The sequence below is a fragment of the Sus scrofa genome, chromosome 3 (genome assembly GCF_000003025.6).
Source record: "Sus scrofa isolate TJ Tabasco breed Duroc chromosome 3, Sscrofa11.1, whole genome shotgun sequence".
Taxonomy (NCBI): domain Eukaryota; kingdom Metazoa; phylum Chordata; class Mammalia; order Artiodactyla; family Suidae; genus Sus; species Sus scrofa.
Window position 1 is genome coordinate 18,237,111 of NC_010445.4, and position 24,109 is coordinate 18,261,219.

General features: G+C 54.6%; 2 protein-coding genes and 1 long non-coding RNA gene across 12 annotated transcripts in view; 2 read left to right on the forward strand and 1 right to left on the reverse strand.

Moving 5' to 3' along the window:
• LOC110260083 overlaps positions 1-7,273 on the forward strand; it is a 19,191-nt gene extending 11,918 nt beyond the window's left edge. Inside the window, exons 6-8 of the long non-coding RNA XR_002342905.1 lie at positions 4,864-5,002; positions 6,630-6,683; positions 6,824-7,273. This is a non-coding gene — a long non-coding RNA (uncharacterized LOC110260083). The remainder of the gene's footprint in view (positions 1-4,863; positions 5,003-6,629; positions 6,684-6,823) is intronic.
• The window catches only part of LOC110260082 (dual specificity protein phosphatase 8-like), a 15,058-nt gene extending 5,638 nt beyond the window's left edge, over positions 1-9,420 (reverse strand). For both annotated transcript variants that reach the window (XM_021088012.1, XM_021088011.1), the window contains exons 1-2: positions 9,338-9,420; positions 2,370-2,522 (exon numbers count right to left, since the gene is read on the reverse strand). In XM_021088012.1, coding sequence (XP_020943671.1) covers positions 2,370-2,522; positions 9,338-9,378 — 194 coding nt within the window. In that variant the 5' untranslated portion in view covers positions 9,379-9,420. The remainder of the gene's footprint in view (positions 1-2,369; positions 2,523-9,337) is intronic.
• On the forward strand, positions 8,926-23,057 carry ALDOA (aldolase, fructose-bisphosphate A). 9 transcript variants are annotated; one of them, XM_021087997.1, is made up of 15 exons: positions 8,926-8,986; positions 9,229-9,264; positions 9,997-10,140; positions 10,371-10,526; positions 15,971-16,380; positions 16,653-16,732; positions 19,215-19,367; positions 19,559-19,685; positions 19,770-19,981; positions 21,271-21,325; positions 21,441-21,601; positions 21,936-22,019; positions 22,138-22,312; positions 22,462-22,661; positions 22,754-23,057. In XM_021087997.1, the coding sequence occupies exons 7-15, from the start codon at positions 19,227-19,229 to the stop codon at positions 22,847-22,849; spliced, it is 1,251 nt and encodes a 416-aa protein (XP_020943656.1). In that variant the 5' UTR covers positions 8,926-8,986; positions 9,229-9,264; positions 9,997-10,140; positions 10,371-10,526; positions 15,971-16,380; positions 16,653-16,732; positions 19,215-19,226; the 3' UTR covers positions 22,850-23,057. The 9 variants fall into 9 exon arrangements, with proteins under 9 accessions (XP_020943656.1, XP_020943661.1, XP_020943654.1 ...); XM_021088002.1 differs by lacking the exon at positions 19,215-19,367 and having other exon boundaries at positions 8,945-8,986; positions 9,229-10,526; XM_021087996.1 differs by lacking the exons at positions 8,926-8,986; positions 9,229-9,264; positions 9,997-10,140; ... (1 more) ...; positions 15,971-16,380; positions 16,653-16,732 and adding an exon at positions 18,039-18,202.

A 24,109-nucleotide genomic window follows, 5' to 3' on the forward strand; every position in this document is an offset into this window, starting at 1 on the left:
CCGAGCCGCATCTTCCACCTACACTACAGCTCATGGCAACGCTGGATCCTCAACCCACTGAGTGAGGCCAGGGATCAAACCCGCATCCTCATGGATACTAGTTGGATTCATTTCTGCTGAGCCATGACGGGAACTCCACTAGTCAGGTTTTTAACCCATTAAACCATGATGGGAAGTCCCTGATTCATCTGGTTTTTTCTTTTTTTTTCTTTTTACGGTTGTACCTGAGGCATATGGAAGTTTCCAGGCCAGAGGTCGAATCAGACCTGTAGCTGCCAGCCTACACCACAGCCACAGCAACGCCAGATCCTTAACCTGGTGAGCAAGGCCAGGGATCGAACCTTTGTCCTCATGGATACTAGTTGGGTTTGTTAACCACTGAGCCACGGCAGGAACTCCGAGGTGGGATTTTGTTCAGTCATGTTTTCTGAATGTATTGGGCTCTGTTTGGTTAAACAGATACAGAAAACTCATAAACTCATTTTCCTAAAGAGACTGAAAGATTAAAAAAAAAAAAAGAAAACATCACTGAATAGAATTTAGGCATATCAGCCACATTTTCAGAACTTCTTTCTTTCGTTTTTGTTTTTGTTTTGCTTTTTAGGGCCACAGCGGTGGCACACGGAGGTTCCCATGCTAGGGGTCGAATTGGAGCTGTAGCCACCGGCCTACACCACAGCCACAGCAACTCGGTATCTGGGCCTTGTCTGTGACCTACACCACAGCTCAAGGCAATGCCGGATCCTTAACCCACTGGAACGAGGCCAGGGATCAAACCCGCAACCTTATGGTTCCAAGTCAGATTCGTTTCCACTGCGCCACCTCAAAGCTTATTTCTGCTAACAGATGAGGCCTCTGCTTGCCTAACCAGCATCCATTCTTCCCACCTTCCTTATTTTGTTGGAGACTAAAAGGTGCCTATTTAGGCATAGGAGGAAGGAGTTACCATTGTGTCTCAGTGGAAACGAATCCAACTAGAATCCACAAGGATGGCGGTTCAGTCCCTGGCTGCACTCAGTCAGTTAAGGATCTGGCATTACCACGAGCTGCAGTGTAGGTTGCAAACTCGGTTCAGATCTGGCATTGCCATGGTTGTGGCACAGGCTGGCAGCTACAGCTCCATTTCCACCCCTAGCCTGGGAACTTCCCTACGCCACAGGTGTGGCCGTAAAAAGAAAAGAAAAGAAAAAAAAAACTATAGGAGTTCCCTTGTGGCACAGTCGGTCAAGGATCCAGCATTTTCACTGCAGTGGCTCAGTTTGCTTCTGTGGTATGGGTTCAATCCCTGACCTGGGAATTTTCACCTGCTGCAGGTGCTGCCAAAAACAAAAAAGTAACCAAACAAAACGCTCCTATATTTCCCAGCCTCCCTGGCCGTTAGAGGTCTGGCCAATATGAGGTCAGCCAAAGTTATTATGTGGGGTTATGAGGAAAGCACTTTTTTAAAAGGGAGACAATGTCACAAGGAAAGACATATAGAGAGGGCCTTAAACATGTGAAAAGATACTAAACTGAAGTTTCTTTTTTTCTTTTTCTTTTTTTTTTTTTTTTGTCTTTTTGCCATTTCTTGGGCCGCTCCTGCGGCATATGGAGGTTCCCAGGCTAGGGGTCTAATTGGAGCTGCAGCCTCCGGCCTACGCCAGAGTCACAGCAACACCAGATCAGAGCCGCGTCTGCGACCTACACCACAGCTCACGGCAACGCCAGATCCTTAACCCACTGAGCAAGGGCAGGGACCGAACCCGCAACTTCATGGTTCCTAGTCGGGTTCGTTAACCACTGCGCCACGATGGGAACTCCTAAACTGAAGTTTGTTTGTTTGCTTTTTAGGGCCTCACCGGAAGCATATGGAGGTTCCCAGGCTAGTGGTTGAATAGGAGCTGTAGCCGCCAGCCTATGCCAGGGCCACAGCAATGCAGGACCTGAGCCTTGTCTGTGACCTACACCACAGCTCACGGCAATGCCGGATCCCTAACCCACTGGGCGAGGCCAGGGATTGAACCTGTGTCCTCATGGATACTAGTCAGGTTCGTTACTGCTGAGCCACGATGGGAACTTCTAAAATACTAATATAATTTCTACACCTTCTTTCATTTAAGCATCATTACAATCCTAGAAATAATCTCCCCATTTTATAGCTGAGAAGACTGAGGCGCAGAGAGGTTAACTGACTTGCCCCGGAACTGCCCAGTCAATGGCAGAGCTAGGACTCAGCCTCGGATCAACTTGGCTGCTGCCTTCCAAGTTGGGAACAGAGAGCTCAGGAAACGGGGAGGCAGAGGGAGGGATGAGGGGAGCCTGCAGAGTGGGAGCCATTCTCCCCTGTGGTGCTGGGGGCCAGTCGTTTTTCCTAGGTTGCTGTGACTTACCCAGGTATTGAGAGGGAGGAAGGGAAGTCGTGGGCTGAGAGCCGGTAGAGGTCAGGCCCTCGTTCCATTGGCATCTGGACACACTCTTCTACATGTCTCACTTTCTTTATCAAGTTCCTTCTGTTCAGAACAGTCCAAGGCTGCTGGGCTTGTCTGGGAGATAAAGAACGAGGAGAGAAAAAGAAAAATCATTGTTTACAGCAATGGCTTTCACCCTTTTTTTGCAGTGACCCAGAAGAGAGGCTTTTATTTCATGACTCAGCACACACAGACACATACCAGACTAAACTTCCTCACAATACATTTTGTTTTTTAGCTTTCTAGGGCCGAACCTGTGGCATATGGAGGTTCCCAGGCTAGGGGTCAAATCAGAACTACAGCAGCCGGCCTACACCACAGCCACAGCCACGCAGGATCTGAGCCACGTCTGTGACCTACACCACAGCTCACAGCAACACCGGATCCTTAACCCACTGAGGGAGGCCAGGGATTGAACCTGCTTCCTTAAGGTTATAGTCAGATTCGTTTCTGCTGAGCCACAAAGGGAACTCCATCCTCACAATACTTTCTTTTTTTTTTTTAATTTTGTAATGATTTGTATTTTTTTCATTATAGCTGGTTTATATCCTCACAATACTTTTTTTTTTTTTTTTTTTTTGTCTTTTCCAAAGCTGAATCTGCGGCATATGGAGGTTCCCAGGCTAGAGGTCGAATCGGAGCTACAGCAGCTGGCGTACACCACAGCAACACAGGGTCTGAGCCGCTTCCATGACCTACACCACAGCTCACAGCAACGCTGGATCCTCAACCCACTGATCGAGGCCAGGGATTGAACCCGCAACCTCATGGTTCCCAGTCGGATTCGTTAACCACTGAGCCACATTGGCAACTCTTCACAATACTTTCTGATGCTGATTACATGCCACGCACACTGTACTATATCATTTTTTTCTCCCCAAACGCTGATCATGACCCATTAAGCCAATTACACGATCCACCAAGGAGTAACAGCCCACGTTGGCAAAACCTTGGTTAAGAGCAGTATTTCTCAACTTTTTTTTCCACTATTGTTCCCCGAGCCTTTTTAGACATTTTGTTTCCTCATCACCACTCTTCGTGAACTTTTTTTAAATATAAAATTTTTTTCTTTTGTCTTTTTTTTAGGGCCGCCCCTGCAGCATATGGAGGTTCCTAGGCTAGGGATCAAATCAGAGCTGTAGCCGCCCAACCTACACCACAGCCCCAGCAACACCAGATCCAAGCCTTGACTGCCTACACCAGAGCTCATGGCAATGCTGGATCCTTTAACCCACCAAGCAAGGCCAGGGCTTGAACCCGAGTCCTCACGGATACTAGTTGGGTTTGTTACCGCTGAGCCACAACAGGAAATCCTTTTTTTGTTGTTGTTTTTGCTTTTGTTTTGTTTTGTTTTGTTTGCTACACCTGCTACGTGTGGAAGTCCCTGCGCCAGGGAGTGAACCCGCACCACAGCAGTGGTCCAAGCCGCTGCAGTGACCACATGTGAGCCTGAACCTGCTGCACTGCAAGAAAACTCCATGAACTCATGGATCCTAGTTGGGTTCGCTGAGCAACAACACAGCACCAAAGGAAACTTTTTATCACTGCTGCAAATAGAAAACCAGTATCCCTTGTTGTAAGGAGAAGGTAACAAAAAATAAAATGAAAAAACTTGTGCCTTCATTCTCCCTAGATATGATCACATGCTCACTAGGAATTCTTTGGAGCTGGAGGCCTTTTTCTCTCTCTTTGTTAAAGAAAAGACAAGGTGAGATAAGCTAAGCTAGGGAGGTGTTAAAGGCTCTAGCAGCAAAATGAGACTTTGTCCTGGACTAATTGGAAGTGTTGAAAGGGAATTGGAAAGAGAATGGCTTTCTCTCTCTCCCCCTCCTTTTTTCTTTTTTTTTTTTTTTTTTTTTTTTTTTGGTCTTTTTGCTATTTCTTGGGCCGCTCCAGCGGCATATGGAGGTTCCCAGGCTAGGGGTCCAATTGGAGCTGTAGCCACCAGCCTACGCCAGAGCCACAGCAACGCGGGATCCGAGCCGCGTCTGCAACCTACTTCACAGCTCACGGCAACGCCGGATCGTTAACCCACTGAGCAAGGGCAGGGACCAAACCCGCAACCTCATGGTTCCTAGTCGGATTCGTTAACCACTGCACCACGACGGGAATTCCCCCCTCCTTTTTTCCCTCTTTCTCTTCCTCTCTTCTCCTCCCTCCCTCTCCTCTCTCCCCCTACCCCCCCTCCCGCTCCCCTCCCCCATTCCTCCTCCCCTCTCCCCCCACCCCTCCCCTCCCGCTCCCTCTCCCCCCACCCTCCCCTCCCGCTCCCCTCTTCCCCCACCCCTCCCCTCCCGCTCCCCTCTCCCCCCACCCCTCCCCTCCCTCTCCCCTCTCCTCCCTCCACCCCTCCCCCGACACTCTCGGTCTCTCTGTCTAAAATAAACCGAGGTGGTCCCTGGTCTGGGCGTCCTAGGACGTGTCTGAACACCCCGCGGAGGAAGAAGACAGCACCAGCCACTGCTGGCACGGGGCTGCAGCCCCTGGCTACACACACCTCCGAAAGACAGCGGCGACTTCGGACACCTCTCTCCCGCCCCAGCCTGACTCCCCAGGTGAGTCCCTCTCTCACCCCCGACGGACTTCACAAGCCTGTCTCACAGTTCATCCCGGGCCTGCAGTTGGCCGTTTCCCGCTCTTTCAGCCTCCTTGAAGGCCAGATGCGGTCCTGCGCATCCTCCTCCCCTGAGCGCCGCCGCCGCCTCGGCCCTGCGGAGGTGTACAGGTGCGATAGCATCGAAGGCTGTGAATAAGTAAATAAGCAGCCAGAAGTGGCCCGTTTCCCCACATGATACCCAGGGAAGGGTCCAGTTCCCCCTCCCCATGCTCTGGGGAGTGTCCTGGCGGTGCACCAGATCATTTATTATTCAGTGCTTTTATTGTCCCTGTCCCAAGGTAGGTACTATTCCAAGCAAGTTCAGCCCCACCCTTCATCTGTGCCGTAGAAAAGGCCGAGGCGGCACATTAGGGGAGTCGGAGGGAGACAACTAAGCGTTCAGACCATTTTCCCTCCTTAGGTTGGCTGTGTGACCTTGGGCAAGTGTCAGAACCTCTCTGAGCTCCAGTTGTGTACAAAGTCCCATTGCCTGGGCTCCAATCTTAGTTCCATCACTCACTAGCCAGGAGAACTTGTGCAAGCGATTTGGCTCCTCTGAGCCTCAAGCTTTTCATCTATAAAATGGGGACAGGAGCAGAAGGGCTGTGGGATGACTGAATGAGATGAGATGTGTGTAAACACAGTTACTATGTGGCACATTGTAAATAGTCATTGCGATCGTCATTCAAGGTTCTTGTTCTCTTTTTTTAATGACTCATGTTCTGTGCCAGGTGCTCTACCTATATTTTCTCTGAGCATCACAATAAGCCTTGGCAGTCTCTTAGCCCCACTTTCCAGATAAAGAAGACTGAGTCCCAGGGAGGTCAACTGACTTGCTCAAGGTCACACTGACACATGGTGGCAGAACTAGAATTCAAGCCTAGATCATAATTCTTTTTTCTTTCTTTCTTTTTTTTTGGCTATGCCCGCAGCATGTGGAAGTTCCCAGGCCAGGGATCAAACCCCACGCCACAGTTGCAACCCGCACCACACCTGTGGCACCACTGGATCCTTAACCTTCTGTGCCACACAGGAACTTCCCATAGTTCTCTTCTTTTTTTTTTTTTCTTTTTTTTTTTTTTTTTTTTTTTTTTTTGGCCACAGCGTGCAGCAGCTTCACATTTGAGCCCAGTTCCCAGATCAGGGATTGAACTGGGGCTGCAGTGATGAAAGCCCTGAATCCTAACCCCTGGACCACCAGGGAACTCTCCATAATTCGTTTCTCTCTGTAAAGTGGAAGTGATGGTTTCTGCCTACTGTTAGGAGAAAATAAGGGAAAGTCTGTGACGAGGGCGCCACTGACCCTCTAGTTCAGCAGAGTTCAGCTTCTTATTCCCCCAGAGGTAACTACCTAAGCATCAGCCTTTCATTTTCATAATAAGGAGGCTAGTGAACCCCATCTTGGTCTCTGGGAGGCCATATTACCTGGAAGCATTAGATCAAAATCAAAACTGCCAGATTCCTTTCCCACGTCCAAGCCCAGGTCCTCAGAGGCTCCTTTCATCTTCTGGGCTTTCTCTGCATCTCAGGTCTCCCACTTACCCCATGATTTTTGGAAAGCTATAGTCTTTTACTCTCTCTCCCAGGGGCGGTGTGAAACCATGAGTGATAATATCTCCATCGCCAGCTTTGAACTTCAGGTAGGAGACCTTATGGCAGTTGGACTATCTGAGAGGTCAGTTTCTCCCTGCTTCCAACAGGGGGTGTGATGTGGGTGGAAGCGGGGCCCTGGCCAAGTGGGGTGCGTTCATCACCTCCTTTCTTGCCTTGCAACAAACAGACCTGGTGCCCTGTGCTGCCTCCTGCATAATGCATGTGCTCGTGGTAGGAACAGAACCCCGTCCGTGGTGAGTCTGGCCACTGTGGGCCATGGACGTGTCCAGAGGCCTTGCCAAGGCTGATGTCTCTAGGATGTTGGCAGGAAATGAGGAGACAGAGGGAGTATGTGTCACCTGAAAATTTTCCTGGGGCTGAGGTGGGAACAGGTTGCATCTTGAGCCTCAGGATTCTGCAAAGAAAATAGGGGAAGACATGAGTTCCCATGGCTCAGCGGTAAGGAACCAAAATAATACCCACGAGGACGTGGGTTTGATCCTTGGCCCTGATCAGTGGGTTAAGGATCCGGCATTGCTGTGAGATGTGGTGTAGGCTGCAGACTTAGCTTGAATCCTGCATTGCTGGCTGTGGGGTAGGTCAGCAGCTGCAGCTCTGATCTGCAGACCCTAAAAAAGAAAAAAAGAAAAAAAAAAGTGGGCAGTCAGAGTGCCTCACAAGCCCAGGGAAGGCATCACCTCATTGGTTGGATTCCACTCATTCATAGAATCAGTAAGTACTCAAGGCCAAGCTAACTGCTAGGGCTTAAGATATGAAGATGAGGAGTTCCCATTGTGGCTCAGTGGTTAACGAAGCCAACTAGGAACCATGAGGTTGTGGGTTCGATCCCTGGCCTCACTCAGTGGGTTAAGGATCTGGCGTTGCCTCGAGCTGTGGTGTAGGTCGCAGACTCAGCTCAGATCCCACATTGCTGTGGCTCTGGCGTAGGCCAGCGGCTACAGCTCTAATTGGACCCCTAGCCTGGGAACCTCCATATGCCCCGGGTGCAGCCCTAGAAAAAAAAGACATGAAGATGAATCAGGGGAGTTCCTGTTGTGGCTCAGTAGGTTAAGGACCCAATGTTGTCTCTGTGAGGATGTGTGTGCATTTGATCTCCGGCCTTGCTCATTGGGTTAAGGATCCAGTGTTGCTGTGGCTGTGTTGTAGGCTGGCAGCTGCAGCTCTGATTCAACCTGTGGCTTGTGAACTTCCATATGCCACAGGTGCAACCATAAAAAGAAAAGAAAAAAAAAAAAGGTGAATCAGGGAGTTCCGGTCGTAGATTAGTGGGTTAAGAATCTGGGAGTTCCCGTCGTGGCGCAGTGGTTAATGAATCTCACTAGGAACCATGAGGTTGCGGGTTCGATCCCTGGTCTCGCTCAGTGGGTTACGGATCCGGCATTGCCGTGAGCTGTGGTGTAGGTCGCAGACGTGGCTCAGATCCTGCGTTGCTGTGGCTGTGGTTGTGGCTGGCAGCTGCAACTCTGATTCGACCCCTAGGCTGGGAACCTCCATATGCCGCGGGTGCGGCCCTAGAAGACAAAAAGACAAAAAGAAAAAACACAAAATCCGATGTGGGTGGAGCAAACCACTTTGATGGTGATGTGAGGGTTGAAGAGACCAGATGATGAATCTTAAGTTTGGGCACTGGACTTCACGCTTTGGCTCAGTGGGTTAAAAATCCCACTGCAGCAGCTCGTGTAGCTTCGGAGGTGCAGTTTCGATCCTCTGTGGTAGGTCGCAGCTATAGCTGGGATTCAATCCCTGGCCTGGGGAATTTACATATTCCCCCGAGTGCTGCCATAAAATAAAAAATAAAAAAACGCTGTTAATAAAAGTGAGTGCGATGAGGTTGAAACAATATTGAGGATAGTTCTATACAATTAAGAAGTAGCTTTGACTTTTACAGTATCCGTGGGAGGATACTGTTTCTCCTCGGTTTACACTGGAATAACACGGATTCTTCGAGGCATAGTGACTTAGCCGAAGTCACATAGCCAGTTGATGGTATAGCCCGGGGGTTCAATCTTCCCTTTGTAGCACACAGCGCACAATGAGGATCCGACTTAGGCGGGTATCTGCGGGAACTCCCCATTTCTATTCTGTAACTGCGGGAAAGCTCAGGGGACCCCAACTAAAAAGAAGAGCTGGTGACCAAAGAAGATCGCGAAGGGGAAGCGCGGGGTGGAGAAGGAGTTTTGGGTCTGAGCGGCCGCCGTAGGAGCGGCGCTCTGATCTCCATAGCAACCGCGAGAAGCAGCGGGAGGCTTCTGGGCGGTGCAGCGGCCTCGGCGGATTGGATCAAGCAAAGCGCGGAATCCGTGAACTGCCCGCCGCCCCGAGGGCGCAGGTAAAGCCGTTAGGTCGATGGAGGGAGCCCGGGGTTGGGGGAAAACAGGGGTGTGGTCTGGGTCGGGCAGGGCTTTCGAAGGTGGTGCCGCTCCGAATCCCCCGACCCGATCCCCACTGTGCCGACCAGGGACCATGGTTGGGCCTCAGTTTCCCCAAACCGGAACTGGGAGGTGGAGAAGGGGCACCCCAGCCTAGTGGCCCCTCTCAGTCTCTGAGCCCAGGACTTTCTCTCCTCTGCAGCTCCTGGACCGAGCGGCGCTATCCTGCCCCATGGACGTGAGTCCTAGGCCCCTTAGCCCTGTCTGGAGCGGCTCCCTCAGAGGCGTCAACTCACCCTGACTTTTCCTACCTTGGAGCTTGCACTGGAGAGGGATTTTTTTTACCCGACATAGATACTCCCAGTTGAGGACCAGAGCTGTGAGAGTGTGCAGGGTCGGCCTTCCCAGGAAAAGGCGCATGCCACTCTGGCAAGATGAGGAGCTGGCCAAGCAATCCAGAGGAAAGGGCATCCCAGGCAGAGGGAACAGCCTGGTCAGAGAGACGTGGGCCTGAGAGAGAGGATATAGGGCCTTTAAGGGAACTGCTAGGACTTCAGTATGGCTGGAGTGCCATGGGGACAGAAGGAGAGATAGGCAGCATTTGATTGGGGCTTTTGTCGCTGAGATAAGTTGAGACTGAGTCAGTGGGAGCCATTGATGGATTGTAAGGGGGTGTGGGGAGGAGATACACAAGACAGCTGGTGTGGAAAGGGGCACAGTTGCAGGTTGCAAGGCAGTTAGGGGCCAGTTCTGTGGGTTGAGGGATGGGAAAGTAGTGCAAAGGAAGCAGACCCGATAGATCTGTTTGGGGAGGCAGCCTGAAAGGAAGAGCAATAAGTCCCATTGACTTCCTGTCACCCGGTGGCTCTTCCTCCACTTTTCCCAGCCACGTCCAGCGTCGTCCTGGTATTTGTGTGTCCTTGCAGCCCCTCCGCACCTCCTTGTCACCCCTTCCTCCTGTGCTGTCCAGGCCTCCTCTAGCCCGTGGAATCCAACCCCGGCTCCTGTCAGCAGCCCCTCCCTGCTGCTCCCCATCCCCGCCGTCGTCATCATTGCTGTGGGCATCTATTTGTTGCTGCTGGGCCTGGTGCTGCTGACTAGGCACTGCCTGCTGGTGAGGGGCCTGGTGGGGGCCGAAGGGTGGGCCCTGAGGAAGAGGAAGCTGGTCATTTTGGCCCCCAACTGCAGGCCCTTACCATGAGACCCCTTTCCCCTTTAATCCCCGCATCCATCCCATCCCTGTCCCCAGCTGAACCTTCCCCTGCCCCTCTCCCCCAAACTGAGTCTTGGCTGTCCCTCCCCGCCTGCCGCCTGGCCTGGATCCTGAACCCTGCCTTCTCCTAGACTCAGCGCTGCTGCACAGACTGCAGCCCCCCCTGCAGGAAGCAAGGCGCCTCTAGACCCCAAGACTGTTGCTGGACCTGTGCAGAAGCCTGCAACTTCCCTCTGCCTAGCCCAGCCCACTACCTGGATGCCTGCTGCCCGCAGCCCACTGAAGCTGTGAGTTCTCGTGCTGGCCCCTGGCCCCTGAGCCCTGATTGAGGTACTATCCGTGCATTCATTTTTGGTTCAACAAAATTTATTACTGAGCACCTATTCTAGGCCAGGCACAGTTCCAGGTACTGGCTCAGGTGGAGACAGCCAAAAACAACGTAAAAAACAGCTCAGATACTTTTCTGGCAATGAAAGCTACTTGTAGAAAAGAAAGTAGGGAAGCAGCTGGAGAAAGGTAATGGGTAACGTGTAGGGCACATGAGCACTTCTGAAAATGGTAGTTAAAAGAAAAAACAGAGCCCCTCCAGAGCTCCTCCTGTTCACCAAGTGAATACGGTATTCTGGATACTGTGCTACTGACAGGGTCAGATAATGACCTTGAGAATGGGCATTTTAAAAAACTGTGTGTGCTTGTGTGTGTGTGTACATATACATATACACATATATGTGTGCGTGTGTATATATATATATACTTTTTTTTTTGGTCTTTTTTTAGGACTGCATCTGTAGTATATGGAGGTTCCCAGGCTAGGGGTCAAATCGGAGCTGAATCCGCCAGTCTATACCACAGCCACAGCCACGCAGGATCCAAGCCTTGTCTGTGACCTACACCACAACTCACGGCAACGCTGGGTCCTTAACCCACTGAGCAAGGCCAGGGATTGAACCTGCGTCTTCATGGATGCTAGCCAGATTCGTTTCGGCTGAGCCATGATGGGAACTCCTTATATTTGTTTGTTTATTATAAAGTGTGCCTGTTGAAATACATAGAAAAGTACAGGTCGCTTTATAAACCAGCCCTCTAACCGAGGTTGCTGTATGTCCCTCATATACTGATATGCATGCGGTACTATCACTCTTGCATTTGACTCTTGGTAAAAATGTAGTCACACCCCATACACTATTTCCTCACAGGTGCTACTTGTCCTTTTTCACCTGACATCACACTTTGACTATCTATCCATGTTTTGGGGTTTTTTTGTTTGTTTGTTAGTTTTTGCTTGCAAGGCTACACCCACAGCATGTGGAAGTTCCAGGCTAGGGGTCTAATTGGAGCTACCACTGCCATCGTATGCCACAGCCACAGCAACTCGGGACCCAAGCTGCATCTGTGACCTACACCACTTAACCAGCTCACAGCAACGCCAGATCCTTAATCCACTGAGCAAGGCCAGCGATCAAACCCGCATCCTCATGGATCCTAGTCAGGTTCGTTAACCCACTGAGCCAAGAAGGGAACTCTTTTTTTTTTTTTTTTTTCCTTGCTGCACTTGCAGCATGTGGAAGTTCCCCTGGCCAGGGATTATACCTGAGCCATGGCAGTGACCTGAGCTGCTGCAGTGACAATGCCAGATCCTTAACCCACTGCACCACAAGGCTGTTTTTCTCCTCCTTTTGCAGGGGAATAAATTGGCTCAGGGAAGTTTAGTCACTTCTGCAGCCTCCCACAGTAGAGTCTTGCAGAGCAAATTGCTCCGTGGTGTGTTGAAACAGAACCCTCAGGGAGAAGCCTGGCTCTCAGAAGACAGGCCATTTTTGCATTTGTGGCTTGAAGGATGTTCAATGTAATTGACCACCTTCCCAGGCTGATTATTTTGGGCTCAGAGACTGAGACGGCAACGCTCCTGCCCTTGAAGGAGCCCTTCTCTAGGCAGGGAAGAGTGAGGGGGCAAAGACCCAGCACATTCACAACTCAGCTTGACTGCAGTTGCAAATCCCCGTAAGATGTTTTGAGTCTCAAAATAAATTACAGGGCAGGGAGTTCTCTTTCAAATGATAGGCCTCTGATTTCCCAGGGGTAGCTGGGGTTCAGGGCTGGAGCTAAGGGAACAAAAGGGGAAAGGGGGAAGACCCTGTGGTCCTCAAACCGCCTTTTTTTATAGGAAATGCTCAATTATAACAGTGTTTTCTGGCCCCCTGGCCTGGGGTCGCCACTTCCTTGGCCTTCTGTCTGCAGGGAGGGACTAGTCAGAGGCCTCTCGTCCTTGTGCAGGTGACAGGTCCTTGTGCAGGTGAGGTGCTCGGGCTGGAGGGACTGGCTCCTCCCACCGCCCCCTGCAGGGCTGCGGGGCTGCGGGGCCATCCCAGCCCAGAGACCTCAGGGTCTGATCCTACCCCTGGCTTCGCCCCAATCCATGAAGGACTCTAGGTGACAAATGGTGAGGCAGGGTCATTCTGTCCTTGAGCTGTCTTTCCACAAAGCACATTAAGGTCCCTGTGTTCTTCAGCTTCCTTGTAGAAACAGTCGGAACCACAGATGTTCCCAGGCGCTGGCCTCCCTCACGGCTGTAGGACCGAGGCTTACCGAGGCCCAGAGCCAGGACCGGGCCGCAAACCCAGGCTTCTCGTTCTCCCCAGGGGAGAAACCTGTTGCTCTACTTCTTTCACAGGCATTTCCTGAAGACCTAATTCATTTGTTCACTTAGTTCATTTATTCAATTACCAAAGATTTATGGAGTCACTGTTGAGGCTCTGTGCTGGGCCCTGGGGGCACCTCGGAAACGAAGCAGACAGGGCCACAGCCTTCGGGGCTTATATCCCCACATTCCCGTGAAGGACAGAGAGAAACAAGTAGGCAGGGATCGTAGGGTGTGAGAAACGATGGAGTTCCTGTCATGGTGCTGCAGAAATGAATCCAACTAGGAACAATGAGGTTGTGGGTTCGATCCCTGGTCTCACTCAGTGGGTTAAGGATCTGGTGTTGCCATGAGCTGTGGTGTAGGTCTGAGACACGGTTCAAATCTGATGCTGCTGTGGCTGTGGTGTAGGCTGGTAGCTGTAGCTCTGATTAGACCCCTAGCCTGGAAACGTCCATATGCTGCGGGCGCAGCCCTAAAAAGCAAAAAAAAAGAAAGAAAGAAAGAAATGACGCCATCCAGGGCAGTGATTGGTTCCTAGCTCTGTGTGTGATGAGAAGCAGTAAGGAAGCTTTGGAGTTCCTGTTGTGGCGCAGCAGAAACAAATCCGACTAGGAACCATGAGGTTTCGGGTTCAATCCCTGGCCTCTCGCAGTGGGTTAAGGATCTGGTGTTGCCGTGAGCTGTGGTGTACGTCATAGATGTGGCTCGGATCCCGCGTTGCTGTGGCTGTGGCGTAGGCTGGCGGCTACAGCTCCGATTAGACCCCTAGCCTGGGAACCTCCATATGCCCTGGTGTATCCTTAAAAAGCAAAAAAAAAAAAAAAAGGCAGGAAGGAGGCTTAAATAGAAAGCCAGGCAGCCAGGCCCCATGCCCAGTAGATCTGAAATGGGAATGGAATTTGAGAATTTTTAACAAGTCCTTACACGACTCTGAAGCACACCAGGATTAAGAGCTACTGCTCAGGGGCAAGGGCTGTGACAAGAAGCCCTCCCTTTGCTGAGCGCTCTCTCTGTACCAGGCGGCGTGCGTGATGCTGTCCCCACAACCACCCTGGGAGGCAGGTGTTGCAGTTGCTTCAGAGATGAGGAAAGTGAGGCCCAAGTCATGAATTAGCCAAACCTGGGTCTGAATTCCATTCAAACCCTGAATTCCAAACAGAAAAGAGGGCTGGCCTTCCCAACCTCAAGGTGAAAGAAATCAGGGAGTTCCTGACATGGCGCAGCAGAAACGACTCCAACTAGGAACCATGACGTTGCCGGTTCAATCCCTGGCCTTGCTCAGTGGGTTAAGGATCTGGCATTGGCATGAGCTGTGGTGTAGGTCACAGACGCGGCTTGGATTCGACCCTTAGCCTGGGAACCTCCCTATTCTGTGGGTGTGGCCCTAAAAAGACAAAGAAAAAAAGTGAAAGAAATCAGAGTGGAGAAACTGCAGCGCTTAGAGAACCAGGAGGGTTAACAGTCCTGGGGCGCCCTTGTTTTAAGCACTTTAAAAAACAGTTCTTCCAGAAACCACATGGCTGCCCGTGAGAGTCCAGACATCCATTAGCCAGTTATTAATGATAAGGTCCAAACCCTTCCAGAGGGCAGAGCCAAGAAATGCTTTTAATACTCTCTTCTCTGAGGTGAGGGCAGCGGGGCCTCTCTCAGCCCCTAGTTCTGAGCACTGGATGACGGCGCAGTCCTCCGAAAACCCACAGAGCTGGCTTCAGCCCAGACAAGGACTCCCCAGAGACTCCCCAGACCACACCCCCATCAAACACAAGGAAGCCACCTCGTGCCCTCCCCTCCACCATGATATTCTTCTAGCCTCCCCCACGAGGGACAGAGCAGATTGCCCCCATTCCCCCCCCCAGCGGCGCCCCTAGTGACACCTGATCTCACAGTCATCTGACACCGCACCCCGAAACCTCAGCTCCTCTAAAGGTCATGCCCCTATTCCTGGCCTGTGTTCTGACTGAGCTGTGCAACTGTGACTGTCACTAGCTCTGCCTCAGGCCTCAAGGAGCCAATCTTCTGTCACACATCCTGGGTGTGTCACCCTCCAGCCACTTGGCCGGCTCCAGTCCATGCCCGAGGCAGTGGCAGATCACCCCTGTGCCAGGCAGGAGAGGAGAGGGTTAGCGTGGACCGGTTCTCCCTTTCTGTCTCCAGGGACAGGCTGTTCCTAATCCCCAAAGGACAGACCTTCCTTTTCCCCTGGGAGCCAAGGAGACCTCTTTCATCTTGCCTCTCGGGTTGGGGGTAGGGGATGGGGGGGTACTGGGCTTTGATTGACTGATTGAGTCAACATTCATCTGGATCTCAGAAACCTGCTGAGCTCCCGAGGCCCTTGGTAGTTCAGTGGAGACAGGAGATGAAGAGCCCCGGTCTCCACCCAGGCCCAGAAAAAAGCTGATATCAGCAGCCCTGGGAAGCGATGGGGCCCGGGGTGGGGGGTGGGGGGGAATCTCAGGAGTGGAGGCAACAGGCCCACAGCCATCCCAGCCCCATGCCCTAGCTGCCTTCCTTTGGGGAGGGGGGTTACTCCCCCTCTCTGACCCTCTCCTTCCCCTTTGGTAGAGAGGCCCCCACCTCAAGGTTCAGAAAAAGAAAAGCGATGTAACTCCTTTTAAACATTAAAAAAGTTCAATATGCAAATTACCATTTTAAGGAAACCTAGAAAGACTTAGGAAAAAAAATCATTCATGAATACAGGCTGTGCCTGGCACAGAGTAGGTGCTCAGAAATGGAGGAGTGAGATCCAGCTTGGTCTCAGGCCCGGGAAGAAATCCACAAAACCCAGTTATTTTCATCATAGGCAGAGTGTGCGTGTGCCTTCCCTGTCTGCTGACTTTCAGCGGCGTGAGGCCCCAAGGATACAGGCGAACCATCTTTGAGCTGAAGCTTGGGGAATGAGCTTGGGTGCAGGGCCTTCTGACCTCTGGTGGTTTCAGTTCTCTCATCCACAGCACGACGGTACCCTCTGATCCACTGGGCAAAAGGGACTTTGTAGCCCTCTCTGCCTCTGAGGAGGAGACAGCTTCGGTCCCCCCCTCTGGTCCCCCTCCCCGCTGCGCACCTCCTTTACCCCGTGCTCTTCTCCATCAGGATTGGGCCCCTTGCTGCCCTCGCTGCTGCCCACTCTGCGACTGCGCCTGTGCGTGCCAGCTTCCCGACTGCCAGAGCCTCAACTGCCTCTGTTTTGAGATCAAGCTCCGATGATGACCCAGCGTCCCTGCCCTTTGGAGAGCGGCCAGCCCCCAGGGCCTACATCCCCTGTTCCCTGAAGGGCCGCAGGACACCTTCCTCCAGGCCATTGGAGCCCCAAATGGCCTGCCCAGCTCATAGGCTTGGGAACCAGCATCGGAGAGCCTGGCTCCCTGCAGAGAGGGCCTCGGAGAGCCCTTGGCTGCCTGGATGGCAGCCCCTTTGCAGAGCCAGAAGAGAGAGGAGCTAGTGTGCCAGCGGGGGTCCCTGCCCTCCTCTCCCCCTTCCCAAGTAAAGGATTATATCTGAAGGTGAGGGTGGGGGACACTGCTCACCACAGAGAGCATTATGGGACCCACTTGGGCCTTGCGTGTCAGGGTGTAACGGTACCCAGCCACACCCTGTCCAGGGACTCTTGTTATTTTGAGGTGTGCGTGTAGAGCCTGCATCTGCTCTCCCTCTAAAGTAACAGGCTCCAGAGAATCACAACAGCCAGGGGGAGGCCCAGGGTTGGGGGACCAGGATCAGAGGAGGCAGGGAGGCCAGGGACCTGAGTCCCCTTACCCTCCTTCCCTCCTCACAGATCCCGGTCCAAATTATTTCTCTTGCAACCTTTTGAGGCCCTCAATCTGGATTTCCAAGGAAGAAATCTTTGAAGTACCGGTGAGAGGGCAGGGGGCCCTCCCCGCCACCCCCAAAATAGGCAGGCCCACATCTTCCTCCCCTTCCCTCACTTGAGGCCCCATGCTGGCTGAATGTCAGGGGCTTCAGGTTTCCCTAAATATAGGTCCCTGCCAGGGGATCTGTGGCGAGGAAAGGGCAGGGGTCACTGGAGAAGGTCGGGGACATTGGTTGGGGGGAGGGCAGGAGCTGCCTTATAACCCAGCCCAAGTGCGGCGTGGCTCACTCGCTGCTGACCAGGCTCTGCCCACTTCTTCGGCCTCCTCGCAGGTGGGCGCCAGCAGAATGGGGTACAGGGTGGGGTTGGGCTAAAGGCATCGGGATTCGGAGGGGGAGACCCGGCCGGTAGGTAGGACGGTGGGGGCGGGGGTCGAAAAGGAGCTGGGAGGCTGACAGCTCGGGGATACATTTTGTTTTGGAGAGGGAAGTCAGCGCCAGGGAGAAGTTTCACGAGGGCCCTGCCCTACATCCCCAGACTCGATCGGGCGCAGCCGTGGCCGGCGAGTTTCCGCGGGCGGCCGGGCAGCCCAGGCAGCGGGCGCGTGCGCACTCGCCGGCCAGGCTGGCCCTCCGGGGCCGGGGAGCCGCACCCACCGGGATAGGGCGCGGATGCTGCGGGGACACCTGCCGGGCTAGACACCCGGAACCGCTGCCGCCTCGCCTCCGCCCGGTGCCAGCCCCGGCCGCCGCCTCGCTCTCTCAGCGCGAGCCCTCGCCGCCCTTCTCTCAGCCTCCCTGTCGCCGGGGACCCGCAGTCGCCCGGCCTCTGGGTTCGGTTACAAAGTGACACATGCTGCCTCAGCGCAGCCGGAAGCTGGGGCTGCCCGGGGCCACTAGGCTGGGCCTCCGGGGGCGGGGGGGGGGGTGGGTTTTGAAAAGCTGAGCCTCAGTTTTTTCAGGCTCTGCCACCCGCTTTCCCCCCACGCATCCCACTCCATCCCCATCTCGGTTGCCCCAAATCCGCTGACTCACAGCGCCCCAAAGCAAGCCAGGCGGCGGGGGGGGGGGTCGGGGAGGGGAGGGGAGGGCCCGGCGACCCGCAGGATGTGGCCCGAGTCACGTCCGAGGGGACGGGGGGGGGGTAGGGGGCGGGGAGGATCGTGTTCTCGCCGCTCTGTCCCCGCCCAGTTGCCGCCTCGGGGTTTCGCCTTAAGGGGGTGGCCTCTCGCACAGTCCTTCGCCTGCCATTGGACGCCGGGGCGCCTCCGGCCCCCTGCAAAGGGAAAAACCCCGCCGAGGGTGGAGCGGTGCCTTTATAAGGCCAGGCGCCGCCTCCCGCCCGCCCGCTCCCCCCGCGCCGCCCCCTCGGGTATTGAATAGGCTGCGTTCCCCTTGGAACGCGCCGCAGAGCCGGAGCCTGGTGACGACTGCCGCGTTCGCTCCCTCAGTCCGCGCTCCAGCCCGCGGCCGTCCACCGCTGCACCCCGCCAACCCGCCCCTCTCCTGTGCCAGGTGAGCGGCCTTCGCCACGTGCGAAGGACAGGAAGAGGGTCGTGAAAGGTCCCGGGGGACAGTGGCGGTCGGGCGTGGGCGCAGAGCACCCCCACCCCCGCCAGGCCCCGTCATCTCCCCGCTCCACCACCCACCCACCCCGTATGCTCCCAGCCGGGACTCCCCAGCTCTTCCAGCTCGAGTTCCCCGGGTTTGCTGCGCAACGCAGCGGCCGCCCCATGCGCTGAGTCACAGCGGGGAGGAAGGAAGCAGGACGAGGTGAAGGGCATTTCCCCCTCCCCTTTTCTTGTTAGGACTCCTGGTGCAAAGATTGTGATCCCTTGGCCCCTGCTGGGTTCCTAAGTGGTAGCGAGGGGTGGGGGCCGGCTATGTACTCCTTCAGGGTCCCGGAAAGCCGGTGGTTGGTCCCTGTCCTGGGAGAGGGGTGCCCCTGGCGAGGAGGGGAAACCTCTTGGCAGCGCCTGATGCCCCATTAACACTTTCGCTATCTTTCCTTATCCGGGTGACCTTGATTCGGAGCCTGGAACAGCTGCAGCCGCGGAGCAGACTGGAGCATTTTTCAGGGGACAGGGTGGGGCGTTTGCCTCTCCTCCCCATTCTCTCACCCTGCACGAGCTGGGAGAAGGGCAAGCCTCGCCCCTTTTCTCCATCTCGGGCTAGGCTTCCTCTGCTGCCCTTTTCTGGGCTTCTGATTACCTTCCTCCCTTTCTCCTATGGCCCTTTTCTTAATATCCTCCCTCCACCCTGGGGGAGCGGGGGCGGAGCCTGACCTTGGGGTGTCCTTGAGGCAAGGAAGCCTGGGCCAACCCTGGGGTTTTGGGTGGCTTGGAGGAACGCTCCTCCGGTGGTCAGAAGATGTGGGTTCTCACCCTAAGTCTGGCCCTTGGGTGTCCATGTGGCTTGAAGCACAGACCTTTGCCCTTCTCTGGATCCTTCCAGATGAGGGGTTTGGGCCCTCTGCCTTACGCACAACTTTTAATCCTAAAATCCTCTGGTTCGGTTTTGCTTTCAGGCAAGGTGACCCATGGCAAAGCGCGAGCCGCAAGGGTCGGGCTTCCACATGACCGGCCTGTCCATGGTTTTGGCCTATTCCTTTACCCCAGATGCCAGTGTACAGCCCCACCCTCAGCTGGGCCACGCCCAGCAACAAACAGAGTTAGGCAAGGTACCGGAGGCAGGCCTAGTTTAGGGAAGTTGGGTGCCGGGGAGAGCTGGGGACAGGAAGAGCCCCAAGACCTGCAGGGGAGGTCGGGAACCTTTGCCCAGACCTCCAGGCAAGGGGCCCTGCTTGTTGGGAGACAACAGGGAGACAGACCCCCGCTAACTAGCCCTCCCCCATCTGTCTCCTCTGCCCAGGAACTGACAGGAACCATGCCTCACCAATACCCAGCCCTGACCCCGGAGCAGAAGAAGGAGCTCTCTGACATTGCTCACCGCATCGTGGCTCCGGGCAAGGGCATCCTGGCTGCAGATGAGTCCACTGGTGTGTGTGGGACCCCCGTGGGAGGAGAGCCCAGGCTTGGGCCTGATTCCGATCCCCTTACACCCCTGTGCTGCTTCCCTCCAGGGAGCATTGCCAAGCGACTGCAGTCCATCGGCACCGAGAACACCGAGGAGAACCGGCGCTTCTACCGCCAGCTGCTGCTGACTGCCGACGACCGCGTGAATCCCTGCATTGGGGGCGTCATCCTCTTCCACGAGACGCTCTACCAGAAAGCCGATGATGGGCGTCCCTTCCCCCAAGTTATCAAAGCCAAGGGCGGTGTTGTGGGCATCAAGGTGAGGGGGCCAGGCCTCAGGACTGGAGATGGAGCTGGGGGAGAGAAACCCAGAGTAACACGCTAGGGGATGAACTTCGGGTTGGGAGCCTGGAGACGTGGGTGGCATCTGCCCCAGATCACCTCTGAATCGTGTGTAGGGGAGTTCCCGTCGTGGTGAATCCAGCTAGGAGCCATGAGGTTGCGGGTTCGACCCCTGGCCTTGCTCAGTGGGTTAAGGATCCGGCGTTGCCGTGAGCTGTGGTGTAGCTTGTAGATGCGGCTCGGATTCCGTGTTGCTGTGGCTGTGGTGTAGGCCGGCAGCTGCAGCTCCGATTAGACCCCTAGCCTGGGAACCTTCACATGCCACGGGAGCAGCCCAAGAAAAAAAGGCAAAAAGACAAAAAAAAAATTGTGTGTAGGAAAAGCTAGAAGCATGTGAGGCCTCTTGGCATTTTTAATCCTTGCATTTGTAAGACCCAGGTGTTATGCTTATTATAGAATTAAAAAAAAAACCAGGGGCATTCTCTGGTGGCACAGCGGGTTAGAGATCTGGCATCGTCACCTCTATGGTGAGAGTTGCTACTGTGGTGAGGGTTCAGTCCCTGGCCCCGGAACTTCCATCTGCTGCAGGCAAGGCCAAAAGAAAAAGAAAAAAGGAAAAAATGAGAGACGAAGCCCACAGATATAAAGAGGCTTATGAGACATACCAAGCAAATGTGCTGGCCCTGGACTTCCCGTCGTGGCTCAGTGGACATGAATCTGACTAGCATCCGTGAGGACACAGGTTCGATCCCTGGCCTCGTTCAGTGGGTTAAGGATCCGGCGTTGCCGTGAGCTGTGGTGTGGGTTGCAGACGCGGCTCAGATCTGCTGTGGCTGTGGCACAGGCTGGCGGCTACAGCTCCCATTCGACCCCCAGTCTGGGAACCTCCACAGGCCATGGGGCGTGGCCCGAAAAAGACAAAAAAGAAAGAAAGGAAGAAATGCACGGGCTTTATTTGAACACAGATGTGAACAAACCAACTGTAAAAAATAATATAAAATAAATTATTTTTTTAAAAAAAGAATTGAAAAGTCAGGCACTCAAGGCCAGGAAGTGTTTTGTTCCCAGGCTTAGTAAGGGGTAGGAGCGCAGGCGCACTGCCTGTCCTTCCTCCTGGGATCGGATACTGTGAGTAAGTGAAACGTTTGGAAACCAGGAAAGATACTTGAGAGATGAGGTAAACCCGGGACAGGGTGGGGCTACAGAGGAGCAAAAGTCACCGGAAATCACTTCCCTGTCCTCTCTTGTTGTCCTCCACCCCAACAGGTGGACAAGGGTGTGGTACCCCTGGCAGGAACCAACGGCGAGACAACCACCCAAGGTGAGAACCATTCACCTCCGCCTGCCGGGGTCCCTATCCCTCTGGGTGCCCAGGGCGCCTGGGAGCCACCTTCCCCCTCGTCTGCCCTGCTTTGACTCCTCCGACCCCCATCCAGGGCTGGATGGCCTGTCAGAGCGCTGTGCCCAGTACAAGAAGGACGGAGCTGACTTTGCCAAGTGGCGCTGTGTGCTGAAGATCGGGGAGCACACCCCCTCCTCCCTCGCCATCATGGAAAACGCCAACGTCCTGGCGCGTTATGCCAGCATCTGCCAGCAGGTGGGCCTGCAGGTCCCCAACAGGCCACTTCCCACCTCCTCCTGCTTCGGTGTCCGCTAGCCCGCCCCCCATCTGCCAGGATCCCTGCCTCCCCCAAGGCAGCCGCTCCAGATCCTCACCAAGCATCGAGCTTGGGCCCGGGGAGGGCTCGTGTGCACAGAGAGCGGGGGCGGGGGGTGGGGGTGGATCTGCGGAGAGGCCTCATCTCTGACATCAGCCGTGAAGCCAGGAGTCTGTCATCATGCAGATAGGATCTTGGCCAGTGGCTGCAGAGAGCTGTAGCTGGGGCTCTGGGATAGGAGGCCTCACAGCTCCCCGGTCCTTCACCCCACAGAATGGCATTGTGCCCATCGTGGAGCCCGAGATCCTCCCCGATGGGGACCATGACTTGAAACGCTGTCAGTATGTAACCGAGAAGGTAGGGTGCCTGTCTACCTGGCCAGTGGGGTGGGCTGGGGAGCTGGGCCCAGGGCCCCGAGTCTGACCCCTGTCCCCCGACTCCACCTCCCTCTCCCTCTGGTCCCCCACTGCTCTAGGTGCTGGCTGCTGTCTACAAGGCTCTGAGCGACCACCACATCTACCTGGAAGGCACCTTGCTGAAGCCCAATATGGTAACCCCAGGCCACGCCTGCACCCAGAAATATTCTCACGAGGAGATTGCCATGGCAACTGTCACGGCGCTGCGCCGCACAGTGCCCCCCGCTGTCCCTGGTGAGACCCACACCCTCATCTTGACCTCTGGGAGGTCGAGGAACTCGACCCCTCGTCCCTGTGTTCACGCGGTCGGATTCCCAGCCCAGCGTCTAGGGCCTCTGCCAGCCCCCTGGGTCTCTGACCACAGCCCTCCCCTTGGTCTGCAGGGATCACCTTCCTCTCCGGAGGCCAGAGCGAGGAGGAGGCCTCCATCAACCTCAACGCCATCAACAAGTGCCCCCTGCTGAAGCCGTGGGCCCTGACCTTCTCTTACGGCCGAGCCCTGCAGGCCTCGGCCCTGAAGGCCTGGGGCGGAAAGAAGGAAAACCTGAAGGCCGCCCAGGAAGAATATGTCAAGCGAGCCCTGGTAAGGCTGGGGCAGGAGGTGGGCAGGGCGCTGGGCTGGACAGGGTTCAGAGAAGGGACCTTCTTCTCACTCTGGTTCCTCTCCCCTCTTAGGCCAACAGCCTTGCCTGCCAAGGAAAGTACACCCCGAGCGGTAAGGCGGGGGCTGCCGCCAGCGAGTCCCTCTTCATCTCTAACCATGCCTACTAAGCGGGGAGGTGCTGAGGCTGCCCCCTCAACACGCCAGGCCCCGCCCCCTCCCACCCTCCCTCTCCAAGAGAGGGGGCCTCGGGGGCTCCAGGCCGCCCTTTCCCAACACTTTTGCCTCCCTCGTGACACTGGTGCCTGGTGTTGTCTGTATACGCTAACTCCATCACCCTCTCGAGCCTACTGCCAATAAACAGCCATTGAAGGGGGAGTGTGGTGACCTTGTCTGTGGTGTTTGGGGCAGGGGAGGGCTGGCAGAGGTGGCAGAAGACACAGCCCTTGCTTTATGTTCCTCTGGCTGGGGCAGAAAACCAGGAGATGGGATAGCATATACTCTGTTCAATACCTGCCCAGGGCTTCAAGAGAAGAGCTTGGGAATTTTCTTCCCACCACCAAGTGCTCTGCTTCTTCCACCGGCAGCCCCTGATACAAGGCTTCCAGGTGGGGAGTGCACGTGTAACTGCTGGTCTTAGGAGGCTGCAGCTTTAGCCTCAGTTTTAGGCCCAGAACCCACAGGTACAGAGAAGGGGGGCCCTGTGACCAAAAAAACAGCCACTGACAAAAACTAAGATTTCCTGAATCTGCAAGGCAGGCTTAACATAAGCATCCAATAGGAGTAGGTGCTGTCACTCCCAATTCGTCCTTAAGGTGATCGCGCCAGAGATCCTAACTGTCTCTTGGTGAAAACGAGGTTATGAATGCATTTCTCCTTAATCTACCTCACTGCTGACCTGTGAGTCTTCCCATCTTAATAGGAGATGGGATTAGAACTGGCTTCTTAGACTCTGGGCTGTGGAATCCCTTGAAGAATCTGGAATTGGGAGTCTCCCGGTGGCTCAGCGGATTAAGGACCCAGCGTTGTCACTGCTGTGGTGTGGGTTCAGTCCCTGGCTGGGAGGTTCCGCCTGCCACAGATGAGGCCAAAAACCAAAAAAACAAAACCCTGGAATCTTTCCACACACCCTCCTCAACAATGCACATCCACACTCGAGCTGATTCCCAGTTGAGAACTGAACCTCTGTGGCTCCTGCATTCCATGAAGTCAGAATGAGGGCCCTGTGCCATGAGTTGAACCCTTCCCATTTCCCCAGGCTGGGGGAATATTAAAGATCCTTGTCATAACCAGGGGCCTACCTAGTCCTGCCACCTCCCAAATCTCCTAAAATGGACCCTTTCCTGCTGAGATCCGCTGGAGAGAGAGGAAAAACAACATGATTTCTGTACCTACTGAATCCCTATAGTCATCTGCATAGAAACCTGGAA